General features: G+C 54.2%; 1 protein-coding gene across 6 annotated transcripts; it reads left to right on the top strand.

Moving 5' to 3' along the window:
- The first annotated feature begins 6,730 nt into the window (after positions 1-6,730).
- On the top strand, positions 6,731-25,366 carry ENDOV (endonuclease V). 6 transcript variants are annotated; one of them, XM_073005474.1, is made up of 10 exons: positions 6,731-6,891; positions 7,297-7,468; positions 13,286-13,420; positions 13,664-13,703; positions 15,249-15,361; positions 16,901-16,969; positions 17,362-17,490; positions 20,501-20,565; positions 21,625-21,680; positions 22,866-25,366. In XM_073005474.1, exons 1-10 carry the CDS (start codon positions 6,731-6,733, stop codon positions 22,907-22,909), a joined length of 984 nt encoding a protein of 327 aa, XP_072861575.1. In that variant the 3' UTR covers positions 22,910-25,366. The 6 variants fall into 6 exon arrangements, 5 of the variants coding, with proteins under 5 accessions (XP_072861575.1, XP_008011375.3, XP_072861576.1 ...); XR_012088939.1 differs by lacking the exon at positions 22,866-25,366 and having other exon boundaries at positions 19,137-20,565; positions 21,625-21,678; XM_008013184.3 differs by lacking the exon at positions 22,866-25,366 and having other exon boundaries at positions 21,625-22,217.
- Positions 25,367-27,879: the final 2,513 nt, after the last annotated feature.

The raw sequence follows: 27,879 nt of genomic DNA on the forward strand, positions 1-27,879 counted from the left end.
TGTGCTGCTAACCACCTAGACTGCTGTTTGTACAGCCAAAAAAGGATGGACTCATCACACCTGAGTCAAGAAAGCACCACCCCCTCCAGAGTCGTGGGCCATAGTCTCAGGGGAAAACCCTACTGAACTAAAGCTAAGAAAAATCTAACTCTTTTCATCTATTCTATTACTCTTCTTCTTTCTGCACTCTATTGCTGACCATCTAGCTATTAACATAACCAAGTCAATTTTGCCTCAAACTATTGCATTTAATGCTGTGGGGACTTGCCAAGTCAAAGACAGCTCTCTACATCAGAAAAGTACTTCTGTCCCTCTTGACTGTCCTCAGACTGGGCATTAGTAAATTAAGACCATTTAATCCAGAGAAATTTCGATAAAGACTCTAGTGTTAGCCAGGAGTCTGGTTCCCCAATGTAGAGCTTTCATGCCATAGTTGGTCCAACATTCTGTGGACCACTAAAGAGCAAGGATGGACTGCCCCAACCGGTTTTTGTAATTTCCTAAAACCATACATTCATTTTACTAAAGAATCATAGAAGTTAAAGACTTAGACTTTAGCAACTAAGACAGAATATCAAGATGCAAATGCCTGGTTAAAATGGATCAAATATTCCATCTGTACGTTAAACAAAAACAATTGTTATGCTTGTGCACGTGGCAGGCCAGAGGCCCAGACTGTCCCCCTTCCACTAAGGTGGTCCTCCAGTTGACCAGGTGTAGGCTGCATGATAGTTCTTTTCCAGGATTCTACAGTCTGGAGTGATAAGTCATGCCAAGCTCTCTCTGCTATATCCCAAAGTCCGGCACCCTGCGGGTCAGCCCCTGAGGGCCATCCAGCTTCCATCTCCCAACACTAAGTTCACTTTGTGTCTCTCACGACAGGGAGGAAACTTAGCGTTCCTTGGAGACCTGAAGAGATGGGATGAGCTTAAGAATTTTCAAGAGCTTATCAATCAGTCAGCCCTTGTTCATTCCCGAGCGGATGTGTGGTGGTATTGTGGTAGACCTTTACTGGGCACTCTGCTGAATAACTGGAGTGGCACTTGTGCTTTAGTCCATTTGGCGAATCCTTTCACCCTGGCATTTCATCAACCAGAGGGAGAAAAAATAAGACATTGTAAAGCGAGAGAAGTCCCTTATGGGTCTTTAGACTCTCACATCTATTTAGATGCAATTGGAGCCCCACAAGGAATACCAGATTAATTTAAAGCTTGAAATCAAATAGCTACAGAATATAAGTCAAGATTTTAGTAGGTGACAACAAAAATGTAGATTGGATAAACTACATCTATTACAACCAACAGCAACGAGCTTTTCATGAGTTAAAAGAAAAACTCAGGTCGGCCCCAGCCCTGGGGCTACCTCACCTCACAAAACTTTTCACACTCTGTGTCAAAAAGAAAAAAAAAAAAAAAGGCAGTTGGAGTTTTAACCCAGACTGTGGGGCCCTGGCCAAGGCCAGTGGCCTATCTCTCAAACAACCAGACGGGGTTTCCGAAGGCTGGTCCCCCATGTCTAAGGGCCCTGGCAGCAACAGCCCTGTTAGCACAAGAAGCAGATAAACTAACCCTTGGGCAAAACCTGAATATAAAGGCCCCCCCATGCTGTGGTAACTTTAATGACTACCAAAGGACATCATTGGTTAACAAACGCCAGATTAACCAAGTACAAGAGTTTGCTGTGTGGGCCGGGCGCGGTGGCTCAAGCCTGTAATCCCAGCACTTTGGGAGGCCGAAACGGGCGGATCACGAGGTCAGGAGATCAACATCATCCTGGCTAACACAGTGAAACCCTGTCTCTACTAAAAAATACAAAAACCTAGCCGGGCGAGGTGGCGGGCGCCTGTAGTCCCAGCTACTCGGGAGGCTGAGGCAGGAGAATGGCGTGAACCCGGGAGGCGGAGCTTGCAGTGAGCCGAGATCCGGCCACTGTACTCCAGCCTGGACGGTAGAGCAAGACTCCGTCTCAAAAAAAAAAAAAAAAAGTTTGCTGTGTGAAAATCCCCGCATAACTACTGAAGTTTGCAACACCCTAAACCCCACCACCTTGCTCCCAGTATCAGAGAGCCCAGTTGAACGTAACTGTGTAGAGGTGTTGGACTCAGTTTATTCTAGCAGGCCCAACCTCCGAGACCATCCTTGAATATCAGTAGACTGTGAGTGGTACGTGGACGGGAGCAGCTTTGCCAACCCCTGCAAAGTGACTCTGAAGAAGACGACAAGCCCTGCTCCAGTCACGCCCAGAAGCTGACTGGTCCACGCAAGGCCGAAACATGAGGAAACTAATCGTGGGACTCATTTCCTTAAAATTTGGACTTGTACAATAAGGACTTCAACTGACCTTCCTCAGACTGAAGGCTGTTCCCAGTGTATACATCAAGTCACTGAGGTAGGACAAAAGGTTGCTATGGAAGTCACTGAGGTAAGACAAAAGGTTGCTAAGGAAGTCACTGAGGTAGGACAAAAGGTTGCTATGGAAGTCACTGAAGTAGGACAAAAGGTTGCTAAGGTCCTATTATTTTACGGTTATTATAAGTGTACTGGAACTCTAAAAAGAACTTATTTGTATAATATGTAGCCCAGGAAATGACCAACCTGATGTGTGTTATGACCCATCTGAGCCTCCCATGACCACAGTTTTTAAAATAAGATTAAGAACTGAAGACTGGTGGGGGCTCATAAATGATACAAGTAAAGTGTTAGCCAAAACAAACAAACAAAAAAAGAGGTGCCCAAACAAGTCACCTTGAAATTTGACGCCTGTGCTGTCATTAATAGTAGTAAGTTAAAAATAGCATGTGGTTCTCTTAATTACAAAAGAGGCTATATGGCAGAAAATAAGTACATTTATGATAAATTAGGACTGTATAAAAATAAATGTGGATACTGGTCTTGTGTCATTTAGGCTACTTGGATAAAAAATTTTAAAAATCCTGTCCACCTTCAGAAAGGGAAAAGTAGCCATACCAGTGGTCAGTGTAACCCCTTAAAACTAGTAATAACCAACCCCCTTAATCCTCACTAGAAAAAAGAGGAACGTGTAACCCTAAAAATTCATGGGGCTGGACTGGATCTTCAAGTAAATATCGTGGTTTGAGAAGTTTATAAACGCTCTCCTGAGCCTATTTCAAACCTTCTACGATGAATTGAATGTACCAGTACTGGAAATTCCAGGAAAAACAGAAATTTGCTTTTGCAATTAGCCGAGCATATAGCCCAGTCTCTCAATGTCAATTCATGTTATGTATGTGGAAGAACTGTAATAGGAGATCAATGGCCATGGGAAGCCTGAGAATTAGTAACTACAGACGCAGTTCCTAATGAATTCCCAGCTTAAAAAAATCACCCTGATAACTTCTAGGTGCTAAAAGCCTCAATCATTAGACAACACTGTATAGCAAGAGTAGGAAAGGACTCCACCCTTCTTGTGGGAAGACCCAGTTGCCTTGGGCAAAAACTGTAAAATAGTACTACAAAAACAGCCACCTAGTGGAGTTCACACCATACTAAGAAAAATCCATTTAGTAAATGCCCAAAGTTGCAAACCGTGTGGACCCACCCGGAGTCCCACCAGGACTGGACAGCCCCCACTGGATTATACTAGATACGTGGGCATAGAGGTTACACCAAATTACTTGACCAGTGGGCAGGTAGTTATGGTATTGGCACTATTAAACCATCTTTCTTCCTACTGCCCATGAGGACAGGCGAACTCCTGAGCTTCTCTGTCTATGTCTCCCGCGAAAAGAGAAGCATAGCTATTAAAAAATATAAAAAATAGTAATAAACGGCCCCTTGAGAAAATCATACAATATTACAGGCCTTCTACTTAGGCACAAGACAGCTCATGAGGATACCGGACCCCCATTTACGTGCTCAACTGAATCATACGGTTAACAAGCTGTCTTAGAAATCACTATAAAACCAGCAGAGCCTTGACTATTCTGGCCTGGCAAGAAACTCAGATGAGAAATGCTATCTATCAAAACAGATGGGCTCTCGACTACTTGCTAGCAGCTGAAGGAGAAGTCTGTGGAAAATTTAACCTTACCAATTGCTGCCTGCACATAGATGATCGGCGCAAGTAGTCAAAGACAGTTAAAGACATGACGAAACTGGCACATGTGCCTGTACAAGTGTGGCACGGATTTGACACTGAGGCCATGTTTAAAAATGGTTCCCAGCGCTAAGAGGATTTAAAACTCACGTAATAAAAATTATAGTAGTATAGGAACCTGCTTACTAATCCTTTATTTACTACCTGTACTCATTCAAATGGTAAAAGGTTTCATCGCTACTCTAGTTCACCAGAACGCTTCAGCGCAAGTGTGCTACATGAATCACTATCGATCTGTCATGCAGAAAGACATAGGCAGTGAAAATGAAGGTGAGAACTCCCACTAATAAAATGAGTGAGACTCTCAAAGTGGGGGAATAAGGGAGGAGACCACCCCTCACATTGCCTTATGCCCAATTTCTGCCTCCAAAGAAAGAAGTAAAAACTAAAAGGCAGAAATGAAATCCACAGGCAGACAGCCCAGCACCCCGCCCTGGGCCTGGTAGTTAAAGATCGACCCCTGACCTAACTGGTTACGTTATCTATGGATTACAGACATTGTATAGAAAAGCACTGTGAAAATCCGTCCTGTTCTGTTCCAATCTGATTACCGGCGCATGCAGGCCCCAGTTACGTACCCCGCTTGCTCAATCGATCACGACCCTCTCACATGGACCCCCTCAGAGTTGTGAGCCCTTAAAAGGGACAGGAATTGCTCACTCAGAGAGCTCAGCTGTTGGAGACGTTAGTCTTGCCAAAGCTTCCGGCTGAATAAAGCCCTTCCTTAACTCAGTGTCTGAGGAGTTTTGTCTGCGGCTGGTCCTGCTACACTACCTTCCCCAGTATTCCTTCATGACCACTACTACCTGTGCCCTGAAGTGCAAGAGAACCTCAACCCACAGGACAGCCACCTCCTCAGAACCCACGATCTTTGCCCCATCGCCACGGGTCCATGAGTGACCCCTAATTACCAAATCCAAGGGCTCCCTCCCCCTGACCACTCTGGAACCCAACAAAGCCGACACACAGCCCAGCTCAGACGGGTCTGAATGTGGGTCCCGGCTCTCCCATTTGCCAGCTCTACGGCCGTGGGCAAGCGGCTCCACCTCTCTAAGCTTCAGTTTCCTTGTCTGTGAAATATCTGTCAGTGCTCTGGTGGGAAAGACGTCGCAGCAGCAGACCAGGGTGCGCGGGGTGCAGTGGGCGACGCTCATTCGTTGAAAACTGACCCTGCTTTCAAAGCCTTGTCAGTTCCTAAAGCTGTGTGAAGCCTTTCCTGAGCCTCAAACTCTAATGAGAGTCTAATTTCGTCGTCCATATTTTCCCCTTTGTTAGTCCAAACTGCGCCATTTTCTAAGCCCCCTTCCATTTTGCAGACCTTGGTCAAAGTGAAACATTCCACGGGGGTTGGAGCCATGACAAACAGCCTGCCTCTTAACATATTCTGCTGGGACAAAGTGCAAGGAACACCACATTCCGCCGGAACCACCTCATCCTGGGAACACGTTATCAACATCTTCCCGGGCAGCAAGCCATACTGCCTAGACCCCTCCCGCAGGCCTATGAGTACCCCAGCCTGTAATCTCTGGCGTGAAGCCGGCCCCCCACAGGTGTCTGCAATGTACCTGTGCTGCTGCAGAGCCGCCCGCACTCTCCACTCTCCGTGCGTCATCCTTCAACCTTCACCTTCCCTTCAAAACCTAACATCCTTGACGTTTATATATATATATATATACACACACACATACACACGTACCCTTCTGAATCCTCCCAGTAGAATATAAAACCACGGGTTAAATTGCTACACTTCAGTTTCACTGGCTGCCTTTCCGTGCTTCAAATACACCAACCTCGTTCCCACCCCTGGACCTTCATGCAAAAGCTGTTCCATTCACCCGCCTTGCTCTTTCACTCACCCTTCTTCAGGTGTCTCCAGTATCGCCTCTGGGGCCTTTCGCAACCACCGGTTTAGAGCCGGCTCCCCACAAATAAAGATTCTCCCTCACAGTACTTCGCACAACACCTGGCACAGCGAGAGCACTGAACCCACGCTAGTTCAATTGAGGAGCACGAGGTAAGAACCAAGACCCCCAAGGTCGCGCGTACTTTGTCTGGTAGGGGAAGTTTTCTGCCCAGCAAGGTCCAACCCACATGAAACCCAGCACAAGTTTGCAGCCCCCCCGTGAGTTCAGCCCGCTAGGCTGTGAGAAATTTAAAGACATGACACCTGCCCTCAAAAGCCTGCGAACACCCCTGAGCTGCCGTCGAGGTGGGGGGCGTCAACGACAGGCGCCCAGTAAGCGCTCCTGAGGCAACCGCCGGGCTGTCCTGGACCTGGTGAAACCTTTCGGGGTTCGGCAAAGACGGACGCTGACCGGGCCGAGGAGGGGGACCGGCAGTGCTGGACCACCCTTTTCCAAGCGCAGAGGTGCCCTGCAGAGCGCAGCGCTCGCGGCGGGGACAGCAGAGGCGGGACGGGCGTCACCGGGATCCGGGTCCTCGCGCGGTCACTTACCTGGCCCCAGCTATCCGCTGAAAACAGGGCGGACGGTCTCTCGGGGTCTGAGTCGATATCGCGCGCGGCGCCGCGGGGCAACGTGAAGGCGTGAGCGTGCGTGTGCGTCACGCAGGAGCTCACCCAGCGGCCAGGAGCGTCTGAGGACCCGGAGGGGAAATGCGGCCCGGGAAAGCGCGAGCGTCTCCATGGCAACGAGGGCGCATGGCGCTGGCGCTACTCGCCTCCGGAAGTGACGTGCAGAAGGGTGCCCGGGGCGAAACCATGGCCCAGGAGGCGGCGGGATGGCCGCCGGAGGAAACGCTGTCACTGTGGAAACGGTAATGCTGTCGGGCGACGCGCAGGAGGCGAGGGCCGACGCCGCGCGGCCCTTCGCGGGCCCTCCGAGCTCGTGGTCTTTAGGCTGTGGAGTCAGGGCGGCCGCCGCCCGAGCCCCCCAAGCACGGCCCAGCTTCCGGCGCGGCAGGGGCGGGGCCTCAGGAGTTGTAGTCCGCGGGGTGGGCGCGGTTGTCGCTTCCGGCCAGTTTGCCTGGCCTGCGCTTTGCCCGGTCTCCGTCGCCTGGGCTCCTAAGGACTGTGGCTTTGCCGGTGTGTCCCTTGCTTTCCCCTGAAGCGGGAGAAGACCCGGCAGAGACGCTCTGTCCGCTGCAGCCGCGCGGGTGGAGGAGGCAGAGTCGGGGGTGTGGCCCCGACCAAGTTTGACGCTTCTGCTTCTGTCCCCCTAGGGAGCAAGCTCGGCTGAAGGCCCGCGTCGTAGACCGGGACACCGAGGCGTGGCAGCGAGACCCCGCCTTCTCGGGTCTGCAGAGGGTCGGGGGCGTTGACGTGTCCTTCGTGAAAGGAGACAGTGTCCGTGCTTGTGCCTCCCTGGTGGTGCTCAGCTACCCTGAGCTCGAGGTAACCTGGGAGGACGCCGAGCTCGAGACGGGCCCCTCGATGGGCTCGGGCGTAGAATCTCTGGGGCAGGGAGCAGTGCTAGCCTAGAACCCGGCTTCTCGTTTTGTAGGATGTCATTAATAGTCTGGGGAGTTGGCCGGGCTCGGTGGCTCACGCCTGTAATCCCAGCACTTTGGGAGGCCAAGACGGGCGAATCACCTGAGATCGGGAGTTCGAGAGCAGCCTGACCAACATGGAGAAACCACGTCTCTACTAAAAATACAAAATTAGCCGGGCGTGGTGGCGCATGCCTGTAATCCCAGCTACTCGGGAGTCTGAGGCGCGAGAATCGCTTGAACCGGGGAGGCGAAGGTTGCGGTGACCCGAGATCACGCCATTGCACTCCAGCCTGGGCAGCAAGAGCGAAACTCCATCTCAATTAAAAAAAAAAAAAAAAAAGTCTGGGGAGTTTGGGAAGGGAAAAAAAGGCAAAAATTAAAGGAATTCTGTGACTGTTAAGAATCAGCTCATGAGCTTTATCTCCAAGTCTGATTGTTATCTGGGGTTCCTCATCTCAGTGACCTGGACACCACACCCTCAGTTGCCCAAGCTGGAGATCTATGTCCTGCTGGGCCCTTCCCTTCCTCTCATGTCCAGTTGCACACTAGCTCCCTTGTTTCCTGCCTCTTAAATGGCGCTGGAATATATCCCCTTGTCTGTTTCTCCTCTGCTTCTTCCCTGGCTGTGCCACCGTCACTCCCGTGGGTTCCTGAGCAGCATTTTCATGGGTGCCCTGGCTCAAGTGTTCCTCCTCAGTGGTTTATTTTCCATACTGCCAGCAGACCGATTTTCCCAAAAAGCAAGTATTTTCCTCAAAAGCAACAAGTCCTGTCCTCCCCTCCCTTTCCCTTTCCTTTTCCCTTACCCTTCCCCTTCTCTGTGTCCCAGGCTGAAGTGCAGTGGCGTAATCTTGGTTCACTGCCAAGATCTAATCTCAGCCTCCTGGACTCACGTGATCCTCCCACCTGAGCCTGAGTAGCTAGGACCACAGGTGTGAGCCAACACACCCGGCTTATTTTTTTAGTTTTTGTAGAGACAGGGTCTCACTATGTTGTCCAGGGTGGTCTTCAGCTCCTGGGCTCAAGGGATCCTCCCACCTTCGCCTCCCCAAGTGCTGAGATTACAGGTGCGAACCACCACACCCAGCCCACAAGTCCTCTTAGAACATCAAAGTGCCATTCTCATGACCTCATGGTGAATGAGGTTCACTCTCATTGACTATGACTTCAAGGCCCGTTATGACCTGTCACCTGCATAATTTAATGTGACACTGGAGGCTCAGCCCTCACCACCATTCTCAGTTCTTCGCACCCCCTACAGCCCACTTTGAATCCTTCACACGTGTGCCACGCTGGATTTGGCAGCCTGACCTTTGCAGTAATGTTTCCTGTCCTGGAAGGGTTTCCATCTGGCTAACTCCTACTCATCTCTTCGGGCTCAGTTTAGACATGACTTCCTCCACTAAGCTCCCTCTCATCCCACAAGACCAGGAGTTGTCCCTCAGCACCATGTCTTAGTCTGTCTGGGCTACTGTAATAGAATACCTTAGACTAGGTGGCTTACCCACCGCAGGAATTTATTTCCCACAGTTCTGGAGGCTGGAGGCTGGAGATAAGGGTGCCAGCGCAATCGGATTGTGGTGACAGCACTCTTCCAGGTTGCACAGGGCCAGCTTCTTAACCACGTTCTCACATGGTGATCCACTCACCTCCCTAGAGGCCCCACCTCGTAATACCGTAACCTGTGGGTTATAATTTCAACATATGAATTTGGGGAGGACACCAACACTTAGACCATAGCAACCCTCTGCTTCCTCTTGTCTCGCTGGAATGGAACTGCCCTGTCTTCCCTACTGGAATATAAACTCCGTGATGGTAGAAACCATGTTGCTTTGCCCACCGTGGGTAGCATGCAGAAGATGCTGGACTCTTCCTTAAATAGACGTGTGTGTGAATGGACAATGGGCTCATGATTCACATAAGAGTCAACAGCTCCAAAGCCTCTTGGCGCCACTCGCCTTGCTCCTCTGCGGCTCCCGAAGATGACAAACGTCTTCCTGCTTCCATGGCTTTGTGCTTTACTTGGGAGGCCCTTTTCAGTCCAAACTAAGCAAAACTGTACTGAGTGCCTCCTGTGTGCTAAGATTGGGATGTTCAACAATCCCTACCCTAAGGGGTCCCCTGGCCATTTTGTAGGCTAGCATTGGGAGTGGGGGCACAGTCTTAGGGTTCTGACTGCTTATGCTCACACCCAGCTCTGCCACTCCCCACTTTGCCCTCTAGGCCTCTGTCTCGTTTTTTCTGACTTAAGGATGCTAGTGGTATTAATATCCAGTCCACAGAATTGTGATGAGCCATACATGAAATGCATGGAAAGCAACTAACACAGCATTCCCTTCCCCCTCCAACTTTCCCCGGCTGTGAATTAATCACCCTTTTATCTGCATCCTGAGCCTCTTTTTAATGCCCATGCTGTCGTAGCACTTCTCACATTATATTCAAGGTAGTCATTTATGATTCCGTTTTTCCCAGTAACTGTAGGTTCTCAAGGATAGGGCTGTACCATACTTCTTTTATAACCCCAGCACCAAGCAAAGCACCTGCTACTTCCTCGGCATTCATTGTTCCGGCTATGAAGCCTAGACTAGGAAGGGATCTTGGAACAGTCTGGTCCACTGGTTCCCGAATGCCCGACCATGGACCTGCAGAAGCAGAATCACCCGGAAGTGTGTTGAGAAACAGATTCCACAGGCACATCCACAAAGACAGAAAGTGGATCCCTGGGCCTTGTACTTGGGGTAGGATAGATGGGAAGTGACTGCTGATGGGTGTGAGGTTTATTTAGGGGTTAAGGAAGATGTCCTAAAGTTAGATTATAGTGATATTGCACAACTCTGTAAATACCAAAACCATTGCATTGTATGTTTTAAACAAGTTAACTTTATGGTATGTCAATTGTATCTCAGTAAAGCTGTTAGAAAAAAAAACAAAAACAAAAACAAAAAACCAGGCCGGGTGCAGTCACTCAGGCCTGTAATCCCAGCACTTTGGGAGACTGAGGCAGGCGGATCATGAGGTCAGGAGATCGAGAACATCCTGGTTAACATGGTGAAACCCCGTCTCTACTAAAAATACAAACAAATTAGCCAGGCGTGGTGGCGGGTGCCTGTAGTCCCAACCACTCGGGAGGCTGAGGCAGGAGAATGGCATGAACCCGGGAGGCAGAGCTTGCAGTGAGCCGAGATTGTGCCACTGCACTCCGGCCAGAGTGACAGAGGAAGACTCCGTCAAAAAAAAAAAAAAAAGAAAAAAACAGATTCCAGAGCCCTACCCCTACCCCACTTACTGGGGGAAAAACTCTCCCAGAGTATGGCCTGGGAATCTGCTTTTTAAAATAAGCTTTCCTGTGATTCTCAAGCAGAGCTGGGTTGGAGAACCACTGGCCTGCTTTTCCCACCATGAAGAACACTGTCCTTAGCATCCCTGACAAACGATGGTGGAGCCCGTTCTGTGCCAGACTCTGAGCCATGACTGGTGTGTGCTGCTCCACAGGCCTCCCGGCGGAGCCTGTTCCATGCCAGACGCTGAGTGATGGCTAGTGTGTGCTGCTCCGCAGGCTCTGCAGGGAGCTGACCCCTGCTTGTCTGTGACTCCTGTCGATCAGTTCTGCCTTCAGGTAGCGAAACAGAACGGATCTTCCCTGCCTTCTGCTTGTCAGCCCTTCCGCTGCTGGAAACAGCTGCGTGCTCCTTGACCACGTGGTCCCAAGAGGCTGTGATGACGTCCACCTTCTTCACTGGCCAGTGGCCCTCTGGTCATGCTCTCCATTCACAGGGTCCTTCTTTCCGTCTGGCACTCAGAATCAAATGCAGGAACTCAGATATGGTCTACCCAAGTCCCTAGACCTTCCACTCACCCACGCCATTTGCGTTGGTGCGGCTGGAAACACTGGTGACTTTTGAGGGGCACCAGGTCACTGGCTTATGTTGAGATTGCTGGTCATCCAGACCTGCCCCCCACACTAATCATACAGTGATTTTTCTTTGCCCAGATTTTTAACTTGAAAATGTACATACATCCCCAAAAACTGAAAAAGGATGCATCGGACAGCTGTATTCCTTCTACTTACATGCAGCTGTTGCTGCTCTGGAATATTCTCTCTCACACGTGCGCATGCTGTTTGTGTGTGTGTACCACACATCCCCGCGATTGTGACACTCAGCTCAGAAGACATCAGCAGGCCTGTCCTGAGAATGACATTCTCCTCCACAGCCACAGTGTCATTAGCGTACTGATTACAAATCATAGTCACCCCATAACGTCACCTGAATTACAGCAGTATGGGAGAGATTGAGACGTAAGCAGCCCCCGCCTGCTGTGGGAACTCAGGCCACACTTTAATTCCACGTGCCACTGTGCAAAGTGACTTTGCTCTGTGGGGATGTCAGTGATCCAGCCAAATTCTGTTATCAGAACAGACCCTCCCCACTTTGGGTCATGGGCAGATTTGATCAGTTTCCCCATTGAGTCGTTGATAAAGATGTCGAGAGAACGAGCCCCAGCCCTCGGTGCTAATACAGAGCACTCCGTTTTCTTTGATGTGTTTAATTATTGATCCAGCCACAAGTGAGGAGTGGAAGTTGTGATTTGAAAGCTGTCACCAAGAGATTTGGGGGATTCAGGAACAAAATTGCAGGAAGGTAGACAGGTCTGGAGAATGTGATATAGTGGGAAACGCGTCCCCACATTAAGGCTAGTGTGACTAAGGAAAACACAAGGTTAGGAGACAGGCCTGCCATGTTGTGCTCTAAACTACAGCCTCTGCCTCCTGGGTTCCAGCGATTCTCCTGCCTCAGCCTCCCGAGTAGCTGGGATTACAGGCGTGCGCCACTGCACCCGACTAATTCTGTATTTTTAGTAGACATGGGGTTTCTCCATGTTGGTCAGGCAGGTCTCAAACTCCCAACCTCAGATGATCCATCTGCCTCGGCCTCCCAAAGTGCAGGGATTACAGGGGTGAGCCACCACTCTTGGCCAACGCTGTGTCTTCTTTAAACCCATGGAGGGGTGGGGCGGGGTGTCCGCTTCAATACACAAAGGAGGAGGCACCAGGAAAGCAAGGGGCAGGCAGAGGTGATGCAGCCAGCAACCTTAGCCTTGCTTCTGATGGAGACTAGGTCCCGGGGGGCTCCTAAGGACCAGATCCCAGGGAATCCTCCTGCAGACCAGGTCCCAGAGGCTCCTTGTATGGGCGAGATCCTGGGGAATCCTCCTACAGACCAGGTCCGGGGGTGGAGAGGCTCCTCCTATGGACCAGGTCTCGGGAAGGGATTTCTCATATGGACCAGGTTCCAGGGGGCTCCTCCTATGTACCAGGTCCCAGGGGGCTGCTCATATGGACCAGGGAATCTTCCTACAGACCACGTCCCAGGGCTTCTACTGTAACACACCAGGTCTGGGAGTTGGGGCTCCTCATACGGACAAGGTCCTGGGGGTGGGAGGGGCTCCTCCAGTTGACCGGGTCCGGGATGGCGGGTTCTCATATGGACCAGGTCCCAGGAGGCTGCTGCTACGGACCAGGTCACAGGGGGTACTGCCCACCACCAATTTGCAGGGTACATCGTCTAGTTCCTTATTCCAAACCCATCATCTCGTAGGTGAGGCAGGGAAGGGGAGCCATGAGGGTGAGGTAAGGGAGAGGGAAGGATGAAGAGCGGGGTGGCGGGGGTGCAGGTGGCCAAGGGCTGTGCTGCCCACTGAGCTGCGTGCCTGGTGGCAGGTGGTGTACGAGGAGAGCCGCATGGTGAGCCTCACAGCCCCCTACGTGTCGGGCTTCCTGGCCTTCCGAGAGGTGCCCTTCTTGCTGGAGCTGGTGCAGCAGCTGCGGGAGAAGGAGCCGGGCCTCATGCCCCAGGCAGGTGTCTCATCCCTAGGACAAGAGAAAGATCCCTCCTTCCCCCTGGGGGAGGGAAGGCGGTTGCAGGTCGCCACCACTGCAGTGGCGGGGAGAGACTCGTGAGCTTCCTGGAAGAGAGGAATGAGGGTTTCTAAAAAGCTGGACCCCAGAGACAGTGCCCCTTTCTTGCCTCGGGGATGGCCCTGTCCTGAGGGCCGAGGGCCAGCTCAGCTGACTGTGACTCTCCCCATGGCTCCATAGGTCCTTCTTGTGGATGGAAACGGGGTGCTGCACCACCGAGGTAATCCTGCTCTCAGAGGTTCCGGGAGGGCACTGTGGGGAAGAGATGGGGGAGAGGGCGCCTCTGTCACCCCCCACACAAAACGCCGGCCCCTCGGCCTCTGCCGCCAGCCCCTCCAGCGGCTCCCTTCTGGGCGCAACAGGGACTCACAGTGTGCTCTGCCCCCCTCCTCCAACCCTGCCAGAAAAGCACTGTCTTTGCTTCACCCCTCCCCTCTTTCCTGCGCGCCCCTGCCTTCCCTACAGCGCCCCTGCCTTCCCTACAGCGCCCCCGCCTTCCCTACAGCGCCCCCTGCCTTCCCTACAGCGCCCCTGCCTTCCCTACAGCGCCCCTGCCTTCCCTACAGTGCCCTGCGCTGGCTCATCTCCAGGTGCCACTATCCAGTTCTGATCTGATCACCAAAAGATGTCCCAGGGCCCGGGCTCGGAGTGGCCTTCCTTGCCAGTCACCCTCCCTGCCAGCCACCCACACTGCATGGCCCGTCAGGCCCTTATCCACAACTAGACAGGTGCACCCAGGCCCCCACTGATGCCGGAAACCTTGGCCTAGGGAGCACGACTGACGGAGATGGGCCCTTTTTTTTCTTTTTGAGACAGAGTCTCGCTCTGTTGGCCAGGCTGGAGCGTGGTGGCACTCGCAGTGATCTCGGCTCACTGCAAGCTCCGCCTCCCAGGTTCATGCCATTCTCCTGCCTCAGCCTCCCGGTAACTGGGACTACAGGCGCCCGCCACCATGCCCAGCTAATTTTTTGTGTGTTTTTAGGAGAGACGGGGTTTCACGTGTTAGCCAGGATGGTCTCGATCTCCTGACCTCGTGATCCGCCTGCCTCAGCCTCCCAAAGTGCTGGGACTACAGGCGTGAGTCACCGCGCCCAGCCAAGGGAGATGGGCTCTTTTACCCCCACATACAGAGCTGAAGGTGGCACAGCAGCACCCAGAGAGGGCCCAGGAGGGGTGACGTTGGACCTTCCTGGCCAGCTAGTGTGATTGGGCCCGGGCTGCTGCCCTCACACATGGGTGCAGAGCCAAAGGGTGGTCATGTGCCGACCCACATGCTAGTGCCAGTGCTGGCAGGCCACCGTCGAGGGAAGAGGAGGCCGGGAGGTTCAGGAAATGACCGGAGAGCTCGTCCCAGCGCTGGCAGGCCACCGTCGAGGGAAGAGGAGGCTGGGAGGCACAGGAAATGACCAGAGAGCTTGTGCCAGCACTGGCAGGCCACTGTCGAGGGAAGAGGAGGCCAGGAGGTTCAGGAAATGACCGGAGAGCTGGGCTGCAGTATCCCAGCATGCCAGTGAGGTGCTGGCACTGGCACTGACCATGTCAGAGGGAAGGAGGCTTCCTCCCTGGCCTCGCACCCAGGAAATCGGGCACAGGGGGCGTTGGCCCAGGTCAGCTTGGGACTTAGTTCTGGTTTCCCCAGCCCTCTGCCCGTCCACAGACCTCTGCTCACTTAGGGAAGCTTTTGGTGAGACTCTGGCTTGTCCTGAATCCCTGTGCCAGGCCCCAGCCCCACCTCCCCAACCCCACCCTCCTTTCTCCCTGGCAGGTTTTGGGGTGGCCTGCCACCTTGGCGTCCTTACAGACCTGCCTTGCGTTGGGGTGGCCAAGAAACTTCTGCAGGTGGATGGGCTGGAGAACAACGCCCTGCACAAGGAGAAGGTGAGGAGGGGCCTGCTGCAGGCCATGCCGGGCAGCTCAGTGGCAGGGCTGCAGTGGCCCTGGGCACGAGGATGCTTCTGGACCAGCCCTTGCCTGCGGACGCTGCCCTCCTCGTCCCTGGCTTGTGGCCTGGAATAAGGAAGACCTGCTTTCCTCCGGGCGGTGCCGTGCCTGTCTCAGCCGAGGGCACGCTCTGTCCTCCGGGTGCTGCCGTGCCTGTCTCAGCCGAGGGCGCTCTCTGTCCTCCAGGCGCTGCCGTGCCTGTCTCAGCTGAGGGCGCGCTCAGCTCCTCTTCTGCCTCTTGGGTGTGCCTGCCTCTCTGGTCCCCCTCGCCTCTGAGCCACCGTGGCACACCAAGTAGGGCTAAGTCCCCCAGTTACTGGGGACAGGATGGGCTTCCAGGCTGTCCCGGGCGCACTTGGGGCTTTTCCCACCCCACCTTGCCCCAGACCCCGTCTCCTCCCCTGCGTGCTCAGGTACGCCAGCCTCCAGGCCCCCCTCCCACCAAGGCCTGCCTGGCACTGCCACCCACACTCTTCCTACCCCACCTTCCCCTGCACCTTCCTCCTCTGGGACCCCATGTTGGCACCGGGAGTGAGACACTCTCCTCTGGGACCCCATGTTGGCACGGGGAGTGAGACACTCTCAGTGGAGGGAGCTGGTGACACCCCCAGCTGTTTGACTGGATGGCAGACTCTGAACAGAGACTGCATCTCTCATTCCTCCCAGCTCTCAGGTGCCTGCATGGAGCAGTTGCTTAATATAAATCTGTTGAGTTGATGGGGACTTTAGACCCACTCAATGAGCCAGTCCACTGCCTCCAGAAATACCAGCCTGTTGAGCTGAGTCAGATGTGCCCAAAGCAGGAGACAAGCCACAGGAAGGAAGCGGGCTCAGCACTGGTCACTGGGCAGCGGTGGCACCTGTGTGGCTGCCAGCCTGGCACAGCGGCCCTGGGCAGATTGCTGCCCTTATTCTAAGCCACGTCATCAGGTTTGGACAGGGTCTATTGGGCAACACTCTCAGCTCGGGCGAGACCACGTCACCGCCTGCACGCTCAGTGGCATCTCAGGTGGTGCAGCTTTGCCTGGGCCACAGTTCACCTCCAAAATCAGTCCCCTTCGCTGTCCTGGCCCAGTGACTGTTTGGGTTTTTAAAATAAAGAGACTTGGGCCTGTCACGGTGGCTCACACCTGTAATCCCAGCACTTTGGGAGGCCGAGGTGGGTGGATCACGAGATCGGGAGATGGAGACCATCCTGGCTAACACGGTGGAACCCCGTCTCTACTAAAAATACAAAAAATTAGCCGGGCGTGGTGATGGGCACCTGTAGTCCCAGCTACTCGGGAGTCTGAGGCAGGAGAATCGCTTGAACCCGGGAGGCAGAGCTTGCAGTGAGTGAAGATCGCGCCACTGTACTCCAGCCTGGGCAACAGTGCGAGACTCCGTCTCAAAAAATAAAATAAAGAGACTTGCCTTCAGCCCTTCATCAAGAAAAGAGGATTTTTTTCCCCATTTTTTTTTTCTCCCATTTTCCAGATCCGACTCCTGCAGACTCGAGGAGACTCGTTCCCTCTGCTGGGAGACTCTGGGACTGTCCTGGGAATGGTGAGTGGCCAGGACCCTGAGCCCCTCCAAAGCCCCGGGGTAGGGGATCTTTTGCAGGCAGACACAGGGGCATGCAGACACGCGTGCCCTCACACTTACCCACATCAACCCCCTGCCTGCCTGTCCGTCCATCCTCCTGCCTCTGACTGAGCCCGGGGTGTGATATCTGTGTGTATTTCCTCCAGCTGTGCTGAGGGAGCCCACCCTGCCCCAGGGACAAGCAGTAGGAAGGTGCCCTGAGGATGGGCAGGCCCTGGCCCCTGAGAGCACTGCCCCCTTCAGCTTGCCTCCTGCCCCCAGGACATTTTGTCAGAGCTCCAGCCGCTGAGGCTGTCTTGACCCTGGTCCCAGTGGCCCAGCCCACAGGACAGCCCTCACCTTCCTTGTCACAGGCCCTGAGGAGCCACGACCGCAGCACCAGGCCCCTCTACGTCTCCGTGGGCCACAAGATGAGCCTGGAGGCAGCTGTGCGCCTGACTTGCTGCTGCTGCAGGTTCCGGATCCCAGAGCCCGTGCGCCAGGTGGGTGGGCCGGGGGTGCGGGGAGGCAGCACAGGCGCCTCTGCTTCCTACCACCTGCTGTTCAGGGCTCCCCAGCAGCTCAGCTGGGGTCAGAGTGCAGTGACGTGAGGACAGGGGTTCCTGGGCCAAGGAGAGGTCACAGACACCTTGCTGGAGAGCTTGGTTGGCCTGCGCTGGGCCCTGCAGTCAGAACAATAGACCGGAGGGTGCAGGGCTCCCAAGAGTTCATCCCCAGGCCCTGTGCCCCATGCACTCAGCCTCCCAGCCTCTCTGAGCCTCCTGCACCCAGATACAGGCCAGCTTGGAGAGTCAGTGATGTTCGCTCCGGTGGTGAGGTGTCCTGCCAATTTCCAGCCAGCCCCTCGGGTCCCAGAGGGAGCAGCTGAACTTGAGCCAGGAGGCTTCTGCAGGAAAGCTGTGCAGGCCCCAGAGCTGCTGGTCTGGGGCCTTGGGTAAGCCCACACCAGAACCCAGCACCAGAACTGCAGTTCGGTCCCCCAGGAAGGGTGAGAACTCTGCTGAAACGGTCAGCTCAGCTGAGAAAGGACTTAGCCTGCGGGCCAGGGCAGAGACAGCTGGCACGAGATGCCCACAGCCAGCCTCGATAGGACCAGGGGACCACAAGACATGGGTGGATCCTGTCCCAGAGAAGCCCACAGAGTGAGAGTTCAAGAAAAGTCAGTCTTAGAAGAGACCCGCTAGGGGAAGGGCCGCCCTGGGCAGGAAGGAGTTTGATGTGCTCAAGAAACGGGGGGCCCGGAGGGTGGCTCACACCTGTAACCCCAACACTTTGGGAGACAGAGGTGGGAGGATCACCTGAGCCCAGGAGTTTGAGGGCACCCTAGGCCACATAGTGAGACCCCGTCTCTACAAAAAAAATGTAAAAACAAATTAACCAAGTGTGGTGGTACACGCCTGTGGTCTCTGCTACTCAGGAGGCTGAGGCGGGAGGATCACCTGAGCCCAGGAGGTCGAAGCTGCAGTGTGCCCTGATTGGGCCACTGCACTCCAGCCTGGGTGACAGAGCAAGACCTTATCTCAAAAAAACTTTTTTAAAAAAGCAAAAAGAAACAGCAGGAAGGTGTGGCTGGAGCCAGGGCAGTGAAGTACAGAGTGGGTGGGAGCCGGTGAGCATCTTGGGGTGCTCCAGGGTCTCAGACGTCACCCACAGGGACTTGGATGGCTGAGTTGGCAGCGGGATGCCCGCAGGTTGGCCTTTTTAGGTGGCCGCTGTGCGTGCTGTGGAGGCTGTGGGGTGGAGGTAGGGACGCGGGTCTGCACAAGCCACGCCGCTTCCAGCAGCCCAGCTCCGGAGCCTCCGTGGTGTCTGCCGCTTCCCCGTCTTACCTCCACTGCTTGCACCGCAGCCTGTGCTGGGGCAGCGGCAGCACCAGTGGAAAACCCCCAGGCCACCACCATGGGGCCGGTGCCTTCCGGCTGCTGGCGTGCAGTGTGGCCTCCAGGGGGCAGCAGCAGCCCGCATACCACAATGGCCCTCGCCCTGGGGAGCTGTGCCTAGTGGTGGCATCTGAGAGCGGGCTCCGCAGCCTTGCAGGGCTTTGCTCAGGGCACAGGTGTGTGGGCTCTCAAGCCCGTGAGCTGTGTCCCCAGCCCCCAGGAAAGAGGCCTTTCTTCCTCCATTCCAGCTCAGCCGTGTGGTCTTCCGAGAGAGAACCCAAGAAACTGTCTCCCAGGCCTTCAGCCCCAGGAACTTTAGGTCGTGCTGCTGCAGACAACACAGTTCCTGGAGCTCCTAGACCTTTTTCCACCTCAGCACGCCCCAGAGTAGGACAGTGGCCCGTCCTTGCAAGGGAGGGGACACCTGGCCTGTGAGTACCTTGAGCATCTAGAAACAGAACAAGGATCTGTGTCTAGCACTGGCGAAGAGCCTGCCAAATCCTGGGCCCACCCTCCAGAGGAAGGAAAGCTGCAGCCAGATGGGATATGCAGCTGTTCCGCACCAGGAGCCCGCAGCTTCTCACTGCTGGTTGTGAGCCGACGGTCGAGTCCCGCAGGGCTGGCTCTGTCTCTGGGTCCGTTTTCTTCCTGAGGTCACTCACCTCTCAACTGTTCCAGAAGGTTCTGGGAGGGCACAGACAGGGTGAGTGTTGGTCTGCTCTCTCCCTGGCTCCTCCCCGAGCCGTCTTGGTGGCCCCGTGGTCACAGGCGCTGCTGTGCTCCTGGTTGCCAGGTCCAGGCTCTCCTGCCAGGCCAGGCTGGGCCGCTCCAGGGGAAGGTGAGAGGTGCTGGCCCCGCCTACCGCTGCCCCTCTTCCCTCATGAGTAGAAGCAGGAGCAGGCTGGGGGATTAGCCCTTGCTTTCCATGAGTCGCGCAGCCCTGAAGCTAATCTAAGCCCATCTGAGCTGGGATGAGGGGGACTTCCCAGGGCCAGACCCCCCATGCCCCCAGGGTTCCCACTCAGACCTGAACCCTGTTCAGGTTGCTAGATCCTGCTAGCAACCTTGCTGTGAGACCCTGCTGGGGTCTGCCGTCATCCCAGCCTGTGGCCCACCGCCCTCTTTTATCCTGGTGATTCCGGAGGCGGGACAGAGGTTACTGCTGATCTCTTCAGGCAGGGGACAGACCAGCTGGGCTCGGAGTCCCCAGAGAAGCAAGTGTTAGCAGGGAAGCCTCGGCTTGCACACAGCCTACAGGGAAGCACAGGCTGGAAACCAGTGAAGGCTGAGCAGCTCCAACTGCCACGGGTGGGGAGGAGACCCAGGACCCGCTCGCTCAGCCTGTCCGCTCACCAGCTACTCAGGCCCATCAGGGACTGCCCAGCTTGGTGTGAGAGCTGCCGTCGTTGCAGGGCTTTGACCCCAAAGTTCCAGGCATGCCTGTCACACACTCGCCAACAGGGCCGCTGCTCCTGAGCCTGAAAAGCTGGCTGTGATCTGTGTATCCTGAATGGGCTTCTGTGGGGGATGGAGGCATTGCCACCAGCAGCTCCTGGTGGGAAACTGGTCCACAGGCCAGCTCAGCACCCAGCAGCACGTCTGTCTCCTCCAGGCTGACATCTGCTCCCGAGAGCACATCCGCAAGTCGCTGGGACTCCCCAGGCCACCCACACCGAGGTGAGCACCAGAGGAGGCTGGGGCACTAAAGGGGCATTTCAGACACCCGCATAGGCTGTTTCTGGTGGCTCAGCCTCTGTCTGTTGCAACACTGTGGCTCAGGACAGACAGCGCAGGGCCAGGGCATGCAGGGGCCACAGGAGAGGTCTTCAAAGAGGGAGGAGAGTGGAGTGGGGTGGACTCCTATTCTCGTGGGAACTCTCCAGAAACACTACTGCTTCCACCCAAAGTCCTGGGACTATCCTCAGCCTTCCTCAGTCCACTTAGCCTGTGAGGTACCCGGATGTGGGTGCTGCAGAAAAGGTGTGGCCTCGGAGTCAGACATGCCCCAGCCCTGCATAGCCAGCTGTGGTACTTGCACTCCTCAAGCCTCAGCTTCCTCATCATCGAGATAAGCTCTGTAATTCTTGTCCCGCTGGTTCTTGTTAGAGTGACAGTGTGCCTGGCACAGTCACAGCTAACAGTGCAAGGCTTTGTCTTAAAACTATTGCAGATGATTTGATCCCGCTAGCAACCTTGCTGTGAGACAGGTACTGTGACCCTACCTTACAGATGAGGAAGCTGGGACACTGAGCGCTGATAAGGAGTAAAGCCGAATTCAATCTGGCCACTTGTTCTCCTCTTGGAGTGGGCAGTTTGGATTCCAGGCCCTGCATCTGAGCCTCCAGGCTGAGAGGACACCCCCACTCCCTGGGCAAAGATCGCAGGAGGCCCGAGGCCTGGGATTCACCATGCCCTCGCCCACGATTAGTTACTGAAGGGCTGCGGTTCCTCTGTGCTCATTTTCCCTCTAAGCCAGGGACTGTTCCCAGGCCTCCCTAGGCTGCTTTGAGAACTGAAGGAGCAGGTGGCAGGGACCCCCAAGCTCTCCCAGAGTTGGGGACCGGCCAGCTTGAATGCAAGCTCTGTCTGAGCAGCATGCCCTACCCGGGCCAATGCCCTGGGCTGTAGCAGGCCCTGAGTGTCCAGGCCACAGTTTCCAGACCCCATCTGCGGTGTGACGGGGTGTCAGGTGAGTGCTAGCGTCTGATGCTGTCCCTTTCTCAATGTCATCACCAGGAGCCCGACGCAGAGGCCAGTGGCATGCTCCAGAGGAGACTCTGGAGAGTCCTCAGGTGAGGGCCGGCCCCCACAGGACCACAGCCCAGGCCCCAGGACAGCCCCAAAGCCAGGCTCCCAGGAGCAGGAGGGCAAGGACTGGCAGTAGGGTGGAACTGGGCGCCATGAAGACACGAAGGCCACTGGCCACCTCGTTCTGGCCTCAGGACACTGACCACCCCTGGGGGTGGTCTAGGGACTTAGGGGAACCTCACCTCAGCCACAGGTAGAGCACCCAGTCCCCAAAGACAGGCTGACCGCACCGCCCCGGGGGACGCCGCAGCACAGCCCAGTGCCAGGTGGGGTAGAGGTGACCACAGTCCCTCTTCGCCCCGTCATCGGCTGCTCAGCTGTGGTCACGGTGCTCAGAGGACAGATCTCTATGGGGACAAGTGCCAGACCCTGAGAGTGCATGAGACGCTTTCCAGAGCCCACAGAGGGGACTCAGAGCTACAGCCTGCACCAGCCCTGCAGCCTCTGCTTTGCCCGCCCCTTTCAATAGATAGGACTTGCTTGCTCTTTTTTTTCTTCTCAGGGTTCATTTTTTAATTTTACTTATTTGTTTGTTTGATTATTTATTTCCGTTGATCTCTTTACTGTAAGGTTTACTTGCAGAATCAGGGTTCATTTTTAAAGCAGGTCCCCAGCCCCAGCCATACTGAACCATCTCTACCCTGGCATGGGAGGGGTCCTAGCTGGGGTAGCTGGGCTTTAGCACCTGCCCACTACCTGCCGTGACCCCTGACCCCAGTCCCGCCAGCCTCCAGCCTGCCCCGGGAAGAGGGAGCAGAGAGCCTCGTCTCAGCCTGGAGGGGGCTGAGGGTGGGGGCAGCACACAGGGACAGTCTGGGCTGCGGGGTGGGAGGCCAGACAGGGCGTCACTGGTGCCTGAGGGGTTGGGTGCCAGGTTCTGTGCCCGGCGGGGCTAGGATCGGGGGTGGTCCCGTCCCCCACAGGCTCTGAGAGTTTATCACGGTCCTCTGTCCCTGCCTGCCTTGCCCCAGAGGCACAGCCTCAAAACTGTCTCCACTGTGGGAAAGGAGCCCTGGGCCCCTGTCTGGCCACTTCCTCTCCTCTTGGTGTGGGCTAGAGGTGCCAGCTGAGGAGTGGGGGCAAAGGGGACGGCCCACCTGCAGCCCGGCCCCAGCCCCTGGGCACCTCCCAAGCACCCCCCAACCCTTGACATGCCAGCTGGCCTCCAGACCCCAGGCTCCCTGAGGACGCTGGAATCTGCCACAGAGCATGAAGAAGTTCCTGGAATCCTTTCCTACCATTCACCTGAGCTCTACAAGAAGAGGCCAGTGATCATGATTTGACAGCTTGGGACAAGAATCCAGGGAGGGCGGGTCTCTGGCACCCCTCCATGCCCCTCCAAGATGGTGCTGTCCTGGTGTTCCTGAGGAGCAGTGCGAGCCTGGGCCTGGGACAGGTGCACAGTTGAGGGGACAGGTGCACAGGCAGCAGCACTCAGGGCCTGGAAGTGCCAGCCCCACCCGCCTGCTCTCACTCGAAAGCTGCTTTGGAGGGCTGGGCTGCAGGGACGGAGGCTCCGGAAAAGAGGCCCAGGCTGTGGAGCTGCCCTTCCTTGATGGAGCAGACTCTATTCTAGAAATTTCTAGAAGAAGTAGACCCACTCCAGGACAAGTGGGGCTGGGAGGCGCAGATACTGAGGGGCTCTGCAGGCACCTGGGTGTTGTGCCTGAAGTCACGGGGGGCACAGGAGAGAGCGGGAACTAGGTGGACTGTTCTGGCTGCTGCCCGTCAGCAATGCTGGCCAGACCAGATGAGCAGTGTGGGGCGAGAGGGAGCCCCAGCACAGCCCCTCAGGCCCTCCATGCCTCAGGGTGTCAGTGGACCCTGACTGGTCTCACCCAGCCCTGGGCACTTGGGCCTGTCGGGGATCTAGCTTTCGTTGAGGACCCCACCAGTGGACTGAGGCTCCTCTCACCGTGGCAGAGGGATCTCTGCCCTTCGCACCAAAAGGGGCAGCAGCTAGTGGATGGGGACGGCTCACGACCCTCCCTTTCCACTTGCCTTGGGAAGGGAGACAGACAGGAAGGGCCTTGGAACTCGGGCCAGTGTGGGGAGAGTGTCCCCAGAGAGTCCTTGAGGTGGGAGAGGGGTGGAGTTGACAGTGGGCGAGGCCGGCTTTGAGATTGTGTGGACCCTGTCTACCTCTAGCTCAAGTTGAGAGGTGTCAGCCGTGGAGCCATGTGGGCCCCAGGGACAGCCATGCGTGGGGTCCAGACCGGTCTAGATGTGCCTGTCTGGTGGGCGCTGAAGGTCCACTTGGGAGAGTCCAGGGCAGCACCTGATGAGCTGAGAGCCGCTGCTGTGTCCATCTGGAACCTGTTTCCTCACTGGGAACGTGAACACCTGCTTCAGAAGCGTTGGGGTTTAAAGGTGGGGATATGCGTGAGGTCTCTTGCCCAGCGGTGGACACTCAGTACACTCCTGATAAATGAGGCATGGGGTGGTGGAGTCTAGCACCAGGCTGGGCCCAGGAACGAGGCATCAGTGGTCGGAGGGGAGGACGTCTGTCCACCTAGCATCTTCAGCAAGGATCTGCCTCCCAGCACCCCCGTGGAGTCCTGTCTGGATGGGAGGGAGAGCAGGGCCGTGGACAGCCTCCAGAGGTGTCCCCCTAAAATCTCTGAATGTCACCAGCACCAGCAGGCCGGGCAGGGTTCTCCCGGGGGTAACACCACCCGAGCACAGCCGTGGTCCTGGGGCACGCCGCCCGGGTTGGGGGACGGAATCCGAGGTCCTGCGTCGTTGCCCATGAGTCCAGGGCTTAGGCATCGCTTTGGGGACCCTCATGCTGGCCCCCAGGCCCACTGAGGCATAGGTGAGACCACTGCATGGTCCTTGGAAAAACGGGGCTCCTCAGGCAAAGAGTGGACAGAGCCAATGCTGGCGATGCGATGGGGGGCCTTCTCTTGGCCTAATGTTTTCAAGATGCGCCTGCGTCTTGTGCCAGGTGTCAGAACCTCATTCTTCTTTATGGCTGAATCATATTCCATCGTATGGATCAGGATAAACATTTTGTTGAACTTGGTGGATATTTGGGTTTTTTCCATTCAGAGCTGTTGTGAATAATGCTTCAGGGAAGACTGATGTACGAGCTTTTGTGTAAACATGTATTCAGCTGCCTTGGGTATATACTTAGGAGTAGAATTTCTGGGTCATGTGGTAACCCAGTGTTTAACTTTCTGAGAAACTGCCAGACTTTTCCATAGCAGCTCCATCAGTTCACATTCTCACCAGCAATGCCCAAGGGTTCCAGGTTCTCCACACCCTCGCCACCACTTGCTATTACCTGCCATTTAGATTCTAGCCATTCCATGGAGTAGAAGCTGGTATTTCGGCTGGGCACAGTGGTTCATGCCTGTAATCCCAGCACTTTGGAAGGCTATGACAAGAGGATCACTTAAGCCCAGGAGTTTGAGATTTGAGACCAGGCTGGGCAACATAGTGAGACCTCATCTCTACAGAAAACTAAAAAATTAACCGGGCATGGTGATGCACTTCTATAATCACAGCTACTCAAGAGGTTGAGGTGGGAGAATCACTGAAGCCCAGGAGGTTGAGGTTGCAGTGAACCGTGATTGCGCCACTGCATTCCAGCCTGGGTGACAATGAGACCCTGTCTCCAAAAAAAATAAAAACTAAGCTAAAATAAAAATGTGGTGTTTCATTGTGCGCTTGATTTGCATTTCCTAATGGCTCACGATGGGTGAGTGCCTTCTCATGTCTTAGTCACCATTTGTATATCCTCATGAGCAAAGCATCTATTCAAATCCTTTGCCCATTTTAAAAATTGGGTTGTCATCTTCTTGAGTTGCAGAAGTTCTTTATATGTTCTGAATCCTAGATATTGATCACTTCTGTAGTTTACAAATCCTTTCTCCTGTGGGTTGTCATCATTTTCTTGATAGTGTCCTTTGATGCATGAAAGTTTTTTAATTTGATGAAGTCCATTAATTTCTTTTGTTGCTTATGCTTTTGATGTTATATTTAAGAAGCCATTGACTAATTCAAGGCCATGAAGGTTTACACCTACATTTCCTTCTAAGATGGGTATAGTTTTAGTGCTTACCTTTATGTCTTTGATCCATTTTGACTGGAATTTGTGTATGGTGTGAGGGAGCAGGTCCCATGTCATACCTGTGAGTAGCCAGTTGTCCCAGACCATTTTGCTTTGTTGTTGTTGAGACAGGTTCTTGCTCTGTTGCCAAGGCTGGAGTGCAGGGGCATGATTACAGCTTACTGCAGCCTCGACCTCGTGGGCTCAAGTAATCCTCCTGGCTCAGCCTCCAGAGTAGTTGGGACTACAAGCATGCGCCACCATGCCTGGCTAATTATTTTTTTTGAGACGGAGTCTTGCTCTGTCGTCCAGGTTGGAGTGCAGTGGCACGATCTCGGCTTACTGCAATCTCCACCTCCTGGGTTCACACCATTCTCCTGCCTCAGCCTCCCGAGTAGCTGGAACTACAGGCACCCACCACCACGCCTGGCTAATTTTTTGTTTTTTTGTTTTTTCAGTAGAGACAGGGTTTCACTGTGTTAGCCAGGATGGTCTCAATCTCCTGACCTCGTGATCCACCCGCCTCAGCCTCCCAAAGTGGTGAGATTACAGGTGTGAGTCCCTGCACCCGGCCTAATTTTTTAAGATTTTTTTTTGTGAAGACAGGGTCTCACCATGTTACCCAGGCTGGTCTCCAACTCCTGGGCTCAAGCTTTCTTCCTACCTCAGCCTCCAAAAGTGCTGAGATTACAGGCGTGAGCCACCGTGCCTGGCCTATTTTTACTTCCTGCTTTCCAATCGGAATGCCTTTTCTTTCTTTTTCTTGCCTAATCGCTGTGGCTGGAATCTCTAGCACTTTGTTGAACACAGTGGTGAGAGCACATATCTTTGTCTTGTTCCTGATCTTAAGGAAAAGTTTTCAATCTTTCTTAATCTTTAAAACTTTTCAATCTTTCTTAATCTTTAAAACTTTTCTTAAAGACTGAAAAGTTTTCAGTCTTTCACCACTATATATGATGTGAGCTGTTAGATTTTCAAGGATGCTCTTTATCCAGCTGAAGAAGTTCCCTTCTAGTTCCAATTCGTGAAGTGTTTTTATCCTTAAAGGGTACTGGATTTTGTCAAATGCTTTTCTGGCCTCTATTGAAAAGATCCTGTATTCTTCTGTTAGTGTGAGGTGTTACATTGATTGATTTTCATATGTTGAGCCAGTTTCCGTTTCTAGAATACATCCAACTCGGTCATGGTGTATGATCCATTGACTCTGCTATTAAATGTGATTTACTTGTATTTTGGTGCGTATTTTTACATCTGTATTTATAAGGGATATTGGTCTGGCGTTTTCTTATGATGTCTTCCTCTGGTTTTGATATCAGGATAATATTAGCCTTATAGATTGGGTTAGGAAGTGTTCCCTCCTCTGTTTTTTTTAGAAGAGAGAGATTGGTGTTAATTCTTGTTAGAACCTTTGGTAGAATTTGCCAGTGAGCCTATCTGGTCTCAGGTCTTTGGGAGAGTTTTGATTCTGAGTCAGTCTATGTATTTGTTATAGATTGTTCAGATTGTCTATCCTTGAGTCAGTTGCTAGCTTGTGTGTTTCTAGGAATTTTTCCATTTCGTCCATGTTATCTAATCTGTTGGCATACTGTTGTTCCTGGGATTTTCTTGATGTGTGTGAGGTCTCTGAGAACGTCCCTGCCTTCACTCCTGCTTTTAGTCACTGGCATCTTCTTTTAGCTTGGGCCGTCTGGCTGTGCATGGTTTTGGGGGAGTCCTCCTTGACCATGCAGATGCTGAGCAGTGACCTGGCTGGGCAAGGGGACCGGGAGTGCAGGGCACCTGCTGAGGACTCACCTAAGCCCAAGATTCAGAGGGTCAGGGCTCCAACCACATCCGCCTGCATGCCTTTCCCAGGCTCTCCCCACACAGACAGCCAGCACCCCCTCCCCAAAGACTCGGCAGTTCCTGACCAGCACCCCACCAAGTCCACAGTAAGGCCTGTCTTTGGGGGAGCAGGGTCTCAGGGGGATGGCGGAGGTGGTGTGGAACTCACGGCTGGCAGTTCCCGGCCTCTCAGGAAGCTTTGCCACTGGCTTGGGGTTGAGTGGGTGTGGAGCTCTGAACCCTAAAGGGGTGAGAGTTGAAATGGAAGTGGCATCTGTAGTCCATTTGGGGTGCAGGTGCGTGCC

This window comes from Chlorocebus sabaeus, chromosome 16, assembly GCF_047675955.1.
Source record: "Chlorocebus sabaeus isolate Y175 chromosome 16, mChlSab1.0.hap1, whole genome shotgun sequence".
Lineage (NCBI taxonomy): Eukaryota > Metazoa > Chordata > Mammalia > Primates > Cercopithecidae > Chlorocebus > Chlorocebus sabaeus.